This window comes from Petromyzon marinus, chromosome 2 (genome assembly GCF_048934315.1).
Source record: "Petromyzon marinus isolate PM22_M1 ecotype Great Lakes invasive population chromosome 2, UKy_Petmar_22M1.pri1.0, whole genome shotgun sequence".
Classification (NCBI taxonomy): Eukaryota; Metazoa; Chordata; class Hyperoartia; order Petromyzontiformes; family Petromyzontidae; genus Petromyzon; species Petromyzon marinus.
The window spans coordinates 18,495,282-18,506,793 of NC_133668.1; the positions used below are offsets into that span (position 1 = coordinate 18,495,282).

An 11,512-nucleotide genomic window follows, 5' to 3' on the forward strand; every position below is an offset into this window, starting at 1 on the left:
GGAATATCGATTACCAAATGAGAATTAATCCTATAGTTTGTAAGTTTTTCTTAACGACTGTGACCCCTTCCAGAAAGTGGACTTTGCCAACAACATCCAGCTGTCGCTGACGCTGGCCGCCCTGTCCATCGGCCTGTGGTGGACATTTGACAGATCACGGAGTGGCTTTGGCCTTGGCATCGGCATCGCCTTCCTTGCGACGCTGGTCACGCAGTTGCTGGTCTACAACGGAGTGTACCAGTGAGTTGTGCTCACACGCTGTGCTGCTGAACACCCACCTTACTAGTGTATTAACAGTTCGAATTATGTTCATTTCCACCTGTTAGAATTGAAATATCGCTTTGTCATGCAACGAACATTACTCTCGTATGCAGAGTGGGAAAGTGCTCCTCTACTGTGTGTGGACCGGAGGTCACTTTGAAGATTTCTCGGAGGTATCTCTGTGATATCCATCTGTGGGCTTTTCGCCAACACGAAGGGTTGCACTGCTGTGCAAGAGATTAGAAAGGATACTTGGTCTTGTGACGTGACTCTGAAAGCGCAATCGGAATAATCGCGATGGCGGCGAATGACCCGTAAAAGAGTGTACTGATTTTTTAAAAGATAGTAATGCCGCTTCAGTGAGATGATACGCTATGAAAATAAAAAGGTAAGTTTTACTTGCTGACAAACTGCTCAATATTTATGTCAATAGCTATTGGAGAAATACACCAAGGCAGCATGGGAGAGACAGAATCATTTAATTTACAGAACGACTCGGAGAAATGTGTTTTGTTTCATCGTATGGCTCACATATATACATTTACCATTGTCATTGATGAATTCTTCGTTGTGTTTACCAACATTCAACAAAATAAAAGATACACAAGGGTACATTGTTAATTGTCGCAAGACTTGGGAGATCATGTGAATTGGTGAAATGCCAAAATCCACATCGCTGTGAGGTAGTAAATTTGTTACACTTTCTAGAATCTTTTGAGTGTTATGCTCTCGTATCCATTTATTTCTCAAGGTACATGCAAAACACCTTCAAAAAGGAATTGAACAAAAATCCAATGTCGGAGCATCCTAAAACAATACATTTAGAACTTAGTGAGGTTTTTTTGCTGGAAAAGCATAGTACATTATTATTATATACAATAGCGTTTTGAAACCAGGTGCTAATGTCATCTTGGGAACCAGGCCAGATGCCTGTGAATGTTCACTTTAAATATCTGCAACACATGCCCGTTATCGGCTTATACAGTCGCACGCATAGCAACACAAGGCTACATGTGTGCAAATAAGTGATTGAGTGAACTTAAATATGCGTACGCACCATCATTGCAGTACAAACAGTGTGTGGCATATTCAGGGCACTAGAACATGCATTTATAGTTATTGTGTGTTCAGGAACACACCTGGATTGCCCATGCATGTAGAGACTGTTGACCTCGTCATTGTGCATTTTAAACCAATGAAAACATTTTCTTAATCTCTTTTCTATTTTATGGGATGAATTGTTTTAATACATGTGGCACTTCCGTTGTTTAGAACGTCAAAATATACCATTGTTTGTTAAACTGTTAATTCATTTTTAATTGAACCATTATCCTTTACATGCTATGTCGAAGTCATAGTATGGAAACTATACTGGAACAAATACTTGAAACTCTATACAAAAGCTGAAAGCTATGCAAACAAGCATGGTGAACTGCATTCTTGAAATTACGCTGAGAAAAAGGAACATGGGTCAGAGAACATGTGCAAACTAGAGACATTGTATTTACTGCGAATAAAAGTAAGTGGGCTTGGGTGGAGATGTTGGCCAGTGGTCGAGATGAACGATGGAGTGCCAGCCAAAGGAGGGGTAATGATCAAGTGATGAGATGAACTTTTATTTAAGGACTAGATGGATTTAGATTTAAAGCTTTCGTGACTGCGGTGATCCATATTCTTGGTTCTTTCGTTAAAGTCACGTAGAAGGGAAAACAATAAAATAATAAAAATATAAAACAAAATTCTCACGACGTTTCGACTGCAACACAAGCAATCATCATCAGGTGTGAAAACCACAGCAAGAAAATTTGAAAAAAGTGGCGGTTTTTTTTAACGTTAGCAGCACGGAGAGCGATTTGGCAATTATTCAGATGGACGAGTCCATCTATGTTCGGAAAAGAGGACGGGGAGACGAAAATAATGGATGCGGTCTGAAAGCCACCGTAAGCGTGAACAATCAGTTAAGACCCGAAATGGTTTATCAAATCCTTCCAATGATTGCTAAGCCAGAATCCATCTTCTCGGTTGTAATTGAATTTTTTATTATTATTTTATTGTTTTCCCTTCTACGTGACTTTACCGAAAGAACCAAGAATACTAGATGGATTGTTGAATCAAAAGACCTTGAGGGATGTGTATGTATCTATGTTGAAATTCTTTCGCACCGTACGTAGCCAACCGTGCTAAACAGAGGTGCGGGGGAAGGACAACAAACTAAACACAAAAAGCAGTTCCAAAGCAACGTATTTTCAATCTAGATTTAAAAGTGCGTAGCTCAAGTGGCATTCCTAATATCGGAAGTAAGAGCATTCCGGACGGCCGCAGAAGCGAATCTGAAAGTGCACGCGATGCCATGACCGTCTTTGTTCGATGGGCGTGTGGTGAGTGTAAGTGAGTGGTGAATAGAGGATGGAGTGGGGGGTTGCTGCTGTCACCCCGTGTGATCCCCACCCTGGTGATGGCTTGGGAAGGCCTTCATCCAGCAGTGGCCAATAATGATTATGAGTTTATGTACTACAATACTTAACTGTGCTTAATGAAGCAATGTAGTTTTATTCTTTATTGACATACTCCAACTGCAAAATAAACACAGGTAGTCCAACTAAAGGTCACGTACACATCCCTGAAAATAAACTAATGCTCCTTTGACTCTTTTATCTGATGTAAAATCCGGAGCAAAAGTCAGCAATGCTGATGCGTTTATCTTATAATATTTGTACATATTGGTCAGAGTTGAAATAGTGGTCAACAGGAGACGTGGAAGTGATACAATTCAAGAGGACCCCAGTTTTATCAGACTTTTTAAGAGTTAACTTTTTCCAGGGCCCGTGACCTCTAGAGCTGAATGGCTGTAGCACGCGTTGCTGCCTCGGACATGCTCGGTGTACACGTGGCAGAAACTTTTGACCCGCATCATTCAATGTATGTTTTTACCCTGGGAGGTGTTTTTGACAGAGTTGCTCATTTCATGTAGACCTTTTTTGTGTTGATATTGCAAATTCCTCATCTTGCCCCTAGTTTTGTGGCAACCCTGGTACGTATACGAGGCAGAAAAAAACGAGAAAGACGGTACAAATTAAAAAGACGGTCCTGATGAGATACAGAGTACAGTCCAAACAAGACTGACTGCAGAGACGGTAAAGTCACGTAGAAGGGAAAACAATAAAATAATAAAAATATAAAACAATAAAATTATCACGACATTTCGACTGCAACACAAGCAATCATCATCAGGTGTGAAAACCACAGCAAGAAAATTTGAAAAAAGTGGCGGTTATTTTTAACGTTAGCAGCACGGAGAGCGATTTGGCAGTTATTCAGATGGACGAGTCCATCTATGTTCGGAAAAGAGGACGGAGAGACGAAAATAATGGATGCGGTCTGAAAGTCACCGTAAGCGTGAACAATCAATTAAGACCCGAAATGGTTTATCAAATCCTTCCAATGATTGCTACGCCAGAATCCATCCTCTCGGTTGTAATTTAATTTTTTATTATTTTATTGTTTCCCTTCTACGTGACTTTACCGAAAGAACCAAGAATACTAGATGGATTGTTGAATCAAAAGACCTTGAGGGATGTGTATGTATCAATGTTGAAATTCTTTCGCACCGTACGTAGCCAACCGTGCTAATCGGAGGTGCGGGGGAAGGACAACAAACTAAACACAAAAAGCAGTTCCAAAGAAATGTATTTTCAATCTAGATTTAAAAGTGCGTAGCTCCAGTGGCATTCCTAATATCGGAAGTAAGGGCATTCCGGACGGCCGCAGAAGCGCATCTGAAAGTGCACGCGATGCCATGACCGTCTTTGTTCGATGGGCGTGTGGTGAGTGTAAGTGAGTGGTGAGTGGTGAATAGAGGATGGAGTGGGGGGTCGCTGCTGTCACCCCGTGTGATCCCCACCCTGGTGATGGCTTGGGAAGGCCTTCATCCAGCAGTGGCCAATAATGATTATGAGTTTATGTACTACAATACTTAACTGTGCTTAATGAAGCAATGTAGTTTTATTCTTTATTGACATATTCCAACTGCAAAATAAACACAGGTAGTCCAACTAAAGGTCACGTACACATCCCTGAAAATAAACTAATGCTCCTTTGACTCTTTTATCTGATGTAAAATCCGGAGCAAAAGTCAGCAATGCTGATGCGTTTATCTTATAATATTTGTACATATTGGTCAGAGTTGAAATAGTGGTCAACAGGAGATGTGGAAGTGATACAATTCAAGAGGACCCCAGTTTTATCAGACTTTTTAAGAGTTAACTTTTTCCAGGGCCCGTGACCTCTAGAGACCCTAGAGCTGAATGGCTGTAGCACGCGTTGCTGCCTCGGACATGCTCGGTGTACACGTGGCAGAAACTTTTGACCCGCATCATTCAATGTATGTTTTTACCCTGGGAGGTGTTTTTGACAGAGTTGCTCATTTCATGTAGACCTTTTTTGTGTTGATATTACAAATTCCTCATCTTGCCCCTAATTTTGTGGCAACCCTGGTACGTATATGAGGCAGAAAAAAACGAGAAAGACGGTACAAATTAAAAAGACGGTCCTGATGAGATCCAGAGTACAGTCCAAACAAGACTGACCACAGAGACAGACGAGGCAAACAAATATAAGGAAATAATAGTTTTTTTGAGTAAAATCGTGATCCCATGTCACGGTAATTTACCACATTGTGGCAGGGAGCTGAAAAATAGTTTTGTATCTAGAGTCTTAATGTTTTGTGCTTGGAAACTATATTATAACGCGTTGTATATTTTGCATATGGAGATTGTGTAAAGTAAGTCAGCAACTAATAGGCTGTTGACATCCAAAACAATTCAATCTGTTCCAGTGGTCGATCAAAACCTGGGGAAGGTCTAACCAAGCATGTTTATATTGAGTTTGGAATTACACCAATCCACCTTTTTTGCTTCATAACCAAACAACAGGGTCCAAAGGTTTAATCTTGGTGTTCTACTGCTCTTTGCCCCCATGCTGCAAGCACTCACAAATAAACTGTTGACCCACCTCATTGTGGCTTTGTTTTATTGTGGCAGGTTTAAAAAAACAAATCCCAATTGTATCATGACTGATATATATCATGACTGATATAAACGCGATCTAACCCAAAAACCTTTATTATGAATGACTGATATCGCCACCATGTCATGAGACAAGAAAAACATTTGGAAACTTCTGCAGAAGAGTCCAACCCTTTGCGTTTGAAAATGGCCCACAGAAGTAGATTTCACAGAGCTACCTCTGAGATCCCTTTAATTTCACCATCTGTTCAACACAGTAGGGAGCAGCACTTTCCCATCTACTCTGCATATCATGGTGATGTTTGAAACATGATAGTACCATTTTCATTTCAATTCTCAGAGCTGGAATTTAACCAAATTAAGTGCACAACTAAATGTAATGTGATTGCTTTTTGTGCATTCATTTAAATGACTCAGAGCATCATCTCACTCCACTTGAAAGCCAAGTTTAATATCAGTGCCTGGATTCGAACCCAGGATCTAAGTTATGCCAGCTCGGCATGCTGACCTCTGAGCCACCGGCCACCTCCTTTGTATTGTTATTGTGGGCCAGTCTTTTTTACAAGTCCAGAATGGCCTTTTCATGTTCGACAAACAGTGTAAATGTTGGGCTTATTTCGTTTATTGGGAGTGGGAGGCTTATTGAAGAGCCTAGAGGGGGTAATGTTCAAATGTCTGCATCGACAGGTTCACAAATCCCACTTCCTACACTGCCATATCTTGCTAAATGCACAGTCCACCAGGTTTGGGTAGTTTCTCAAGTCTACGCCATCCACAAATCGTTGCCTTCAAAAGTACTGAATTTTCCACCAGCTAAACATTACCGAACAACTGAGTTGTTCAGTAATTTATATATTTACGCAATCTAACCCAAAAAAGATGTATTATGAACAACTGAGTTTTTGGTGGAATTCAACCTAACGAGTAATTCACTTTAACGATTAAAAACAGGCTGGGGCTGTGCTGTGAAGTCTGCAGGTGGTCTCTTGTTTCTTAAAGGGAACCATTTGGAACTTCCAATCTGGTTTCTAAGTTAGTATGCCGCTGCTCATAGGTATAATACTAGCCAGGCATAAGTTAGACTGCATGCTACAGCAAATCCAGTTCAGGCCGTTTCCTCTCTAATAACCCCACTCTTATGTCCTAGGTAGCATGTAATAAGAGGGGAGAACTGAGCCTATTTAGCTGAAAGGCTGTGTCTAATGATCGTAAACATTTTTTGGGAAGTTCTAAATGTTTGTTGGATCGAACGTCATGGAAACCTAATGTAGTCGGTGTGTTTTTATGTGACTAAAAGTATGGATATAATCATTGATAATTTTTATTCAGCTCATCATCACCCTTCTGGGGTTGATAAAGTGAGTATAACGTTAAATTAATCAGTAAAAGGGTCCTGTGGTGAGGGTACCTCCTGCAATATAAATGTGGAATTTCTACAATTAACTCATGGCCATTATTCAGAAGGGGGACCTTCCATTTCCCGGTTAAGAATCACTGTCAGAAAATACCCACGTTATCTGTTATAATATCCCATAACCAAACCAAAGTACTTGTTTTCATCCTCTCAAACCAGATAAGAGTGGAGTGTTTTCTATGCCTCTTGTCAATTATTAACACAAACCTAACGTTTGCACATTAAATGTTCAATTATAATTTCCTGTGAATATGCAATATAATGAGAAAATTAAGATTTTAGGCATTTGTAGACATAACAGGCAATAATTACATTTCAAATTAAAAGGTAGGTGTTAGTGCTTGCGAGTATAATAATTCCCATTCTTAGTGACAGGATGTTTGCTACTCGATCGTACACTGTTATCCATCTCGTGAAGGTTACGAGCTTCCAGGGCAATAACCTCTGACTTCCCGAGCCATGAACTACTGCAGTCCGCTGACTTGTTTATCATACACGTGGCCAAAAAACAAATTTAGTTGTTTTTGTTATGGAGCTGTACACATTTCTAGTATCACTACTTGATGTTTTTTTATAGTAGTTCTGTCCTACACCATTTATAGTTGGAGAGTTAATATTACCAGATAGGCAATTGTGCTTGAATGAGCTCGTTTATAAGGCCGACCTGGTAGATGTCACTAAAAGTTCAAAATTAAAGTTAATTGCAACATAAATGAACTGCGTTGACGGATATATTGGAATATTACTGGAGGTATTGTAGAAAGTCTAATTCTACTTTTTTTGGAAAATGTTATGCTTACTGTATATACACAAATCGACTCAAAGCATCTTCCTGCTCGGATGATCGTTTGAACTGTGCTTGACGGTGGTCTTCATGATGGTGTTTTTCATCCAGCGGTGGAATTATCCACATTCCAATAGCAGGGACAATGCTAGCATGAGCCCACCACAATTCACGTCTCACAAATTAGTGCTTAATTTATGATGGGTTCAGTTTACCACCACCGTTGTATAAACTCGCAGGCTTTCCGTTTTGAGTCAAGTGCTACGATGGTATTGACAGCTGGCTAGACTGTATGCACAGTGCACTAGTGGTTACACATGTGATGTATATTCAGAACCACACGCATACCATGGGCGTCGTGATTTGTGCACCCTGCCACATTATCAACCTACAGCACTATATCCTTAGCCATGCACATCATTGGTAATTTGTATCTACCTGACTTGGCCTTATAAGTCGACTCAGCCTAAAATCTTTGCCCTGTGTAGCTTGGTCAACATCACTTTGGAGAGACGGTGGCAGCTGGAGGTGGTGTTGGACACAGCTCTTTTGTGGTTTTCTGGTGTTAATCGGTGGTTGCTAACATCACTCGCCTTAATAACCTTTGTGTGTATGCATATTTACACCTGCATGCATATGTACGAAGCAATGTTAGGTTAACCTATGGTCTTCCACGCTTGGGAACAGTTAGTGGCCTTATTTGTTTGGGATTTGCGTCATCTAACCCTTGCGTTACATCGCGCCTGTAGTCTACTACAAGAGGCGATCTTGTTTGCTACAACTTCTGTTGCCGAGCCATTGGCATCAGCCAGATCAGGTCTGAAAGGCTATATGCCCTCTGAATTTCACAGCCACCATGCATAAAACAGGCTGGTATAGGCTCTGGGGCGATGTGGTGAGCAGCCAGAGGGCTTTGCAGCAAGGTGCATTGTAATGTACTTCTTTGCTTCCACGTCTATGCACCCTTGCTTTCATCAACTCCCCACTGACGAGTGTGGTGATGTATGGTCAAATAACCCTCACGACCCACACAAAATTAGGACTGTACGTTTAAATTAAATAACAAGAATCGAAAAGTCTTCTAACAGGGTCGCTTGCAAATACCATTCGATGTTGTTGTGTAAAAAAGTGATCTATGATCATGTTGCAGGATGTAATTTGCTCCATATTCTGAAGAGTAAATGATGAAAACATCTGTCCCATTGTGTGCGTTAGTGTTACACAATTGCATTTTCTACCTACTACAACGATTTGGATTTATGAGGCGTTTAAATGAAACCACTTTCTCAAGTCACGTGTGCATCAAGGGGTGCTCGAGAAACTTAGGTGTGTGTTTTTAGGAGGCGATGTGCAATTGAAGGTACTTCATCGATAAGAGTGCGTCAGCAAAGGAAATAGGGAAGCTGTTGAGACTGGACTTGAATAAAGGGGGCAAGAGTACGATGCAGATGGGTTTCTCTCGTACGAAAGTTTGCATGTTTCAGACGTTGACAGTGCTGGCCCTTGCGCATTGTGTTATATCGCAATACACTTTACTAGAAACGTGCATACAATATAAGACAGCAATTTCACTTATCTCGCTTTAGCCTTCCACTGGAGAGTAGTTGTGTCTGGTTTTATCGCACGGTCATGAAATGTCCTCTTTATAGGTTTCACTGGAGTTTACTTGAGGTCGAGGAGCAGTCCCTATTGCACACGCGCAAAAAGACCACGTGCTTTTACACAGCATTTTATTACACAATCCATTGTACAGTAATGTCTTATTGTACTTTTGACCCTTACATGTTCGTTTTATTATATTATTTTATATTATATTATTTTATATATTATTGTTTACACAGGAAGCCTCACTTAGTCTCAAGACTCGCTCTCTGGGTTGGGGGGGGGGGTCCTGCCAAGTTTTTTTTTGCAGTAGGGGGCGATGTTTCTTCGTGTAATCGCAGTTGAGTGATATGTAAACCGGAGAAACTGGAGAAAACTCATGCAGAACAGGGGGAGAACCATACCCGAGTCAGGGGATGCAAAGGGTGGCCAGATGTTAACTCCCTCGCCCGGTATGAAACAGGTTTGTGGGTTTGATCCCGATCTTGACGCCTTTATATTTTGAGTTTGCGTGTTCTCCCTGTGGTCGAATGGATTTTTTCTCTGAGCCCTCTGGTTTTCCCCTCCACATTTTGGAGCAACATGTGCCTAGACTATTAGGCTGCTAGAAATTTCCACGTGATGAGCCACTTCATTGAGCGCTCATTTGCGGCCAGGTTGCTTCTGAAAACGAGCTATATAGCTCAGTCGGATCTTACCTGATAAAATATAAATAGTTTAATTGAGTTCTAGTTTTAAACGACCAGAGTTCAATCCCCAGCCATAGCTAACACCAGTGGCAAGTGATATCTGAACCGGTCCTGGGTTCATCTCCCCTTGCTCACCAACCTGCACTGGTCAAACAACCCCCTTGTCCAACATGGCAAGGGGCCGACTTCATCCATCAGTGGATTGAAACTGATAAAAGGCAAAGCTCTGCAATCGCTTACTCACGCCACTGCTGGCTGGAGGGCCTACCACTAGAGGGAGCACATGTTGGTATTTGAAAGGATTCTTCCATGTTGGCCAGATATCTTGAAAGAGGTGGCAGTACCCACTCTTTACCCCACCACTCGTCATTTGCTGATTGACTGTGGTATATCCATTTACACTGCTGGGTGGAGAGAGGTAGTGAATCTTCTGTACACTTACCCATTGTTTTAACTGCTATGCTCGGAGATCAAAGCACACCTCCGACCTCTGAATTGCAAGTCCAGTGTGCTCCCTGTTTATCCCATGGCAGTGTCGAAATTTAGAACGGGCCCTGCCTGTTTAAATTACGCAATATAACAATTTACTGTACTGTGGCTGTTAGTCACGGTCTCTCTCTCTGTTGACAGGTACACGTCCCCAGACTTCCTCTACGTGCGCTCCTGGCTGCCGTGTATATTTTTTGCAGGAGGAGTCACAATGGGGAACATCGGCCGGCAGCTCGCAATGGTAAAACCAAACTTCACAACAAAGCACATGCGTGACACTTCACACCCTCCCCATTAAAGATTTATGTGGAAATGTTAAAACGTCCCTCGCACCGTACGTAGCCAACCGTGCAAATCGGATGTGTGACGGAAGGACAACAAACTAAACACAAAAATAAATGTACGCCTTTTGGCGTCCTCTGGTCTAACACCGTTTTGAGACTGGTGTGGACCAATCAGTTTCAAAGACAATGCATATATTATCAGAGTACGTTTTTTGTTTGCATTCTGACCATAAGCATTTTGGTTAATGCAGACATGATTCCTTGTAAAAGTTTTCAGTTTGGTGTTTTAACATCTTAACACCTGTTTTATTGCCAGAAAAAAGGGGAAAACCTCTTCTCAAAATAAATTAGTTTTCAATCTAGATTTAAGAGTGCATAGCTCCAGTGGCTTCCTAATATCATAATATCAGTGGCTTCCTAATATCAGAAGATCAGTGGCTTCCTAACATCAGAATATCAGTGGCTTCCTAATATCAGAATATCAGTGGCTTCCTAATATCAGAATATCAGTGGCTTCCTAATATCAGAATATCAGCGGCTTCCTAATATCAGAATATCAGCGGCTTCCTAATATCAGAATATCAGCGGCTTCCTAATATCAGAATATCAGTGGCTTCCTAATATCAGAATATCAGTGGCTTCCTAATATCAGAATATCAGTGGCTACCTAATATCAGAATATCAGTGGCTTCCTAATATCAGAATATCAGTGGCTTGCTAATATCAGAATATCAGTGGCTTCCTAATATAAGAATATCAGTGGCTTCCTAATATCAGAATATCAGTGGCTTCCTAATATCAGAATATCAGTGGCTTCCTAATATCAGAATATCAGCGGCTTCCTAATATCAGAATATCAGTGGCTTCCTAATATCAGAATATCAGTGGCTACCTAATATCAGAATATCAGTGGCTTCCTAATATCAGAAACGTGCCAAGTTGCACATTTACTGGTCCTTTATTCT

The 11,512-nt window shown here is 41.1% G+C and overlaps 1 protein-coding gene across 1 annotated transcript in view; it reads left to right on the top strand.

The window, feature by feature from the left end:
* LOC116945641 (insulin-induced gene 2 protein-like) overlaps positions 1-11,512 on the top strand; it is a 36,592-nt gene that overhangs the window by 18,966 nt on the left and 6,114 nt on the right. The window contains exons 4-5 of the mRNA XM_032960161.2: positions 74-240; positions 10,405-10,504. Of these exons, the coding sequence (XP_032816052.1) occupies positions 74-240; positions 10,405-10,504 (267 nt within the window). The remainder of the gene's footprint in view (positions 1-73; positions 241-10,404; positions 10,505-11,512) is intronic.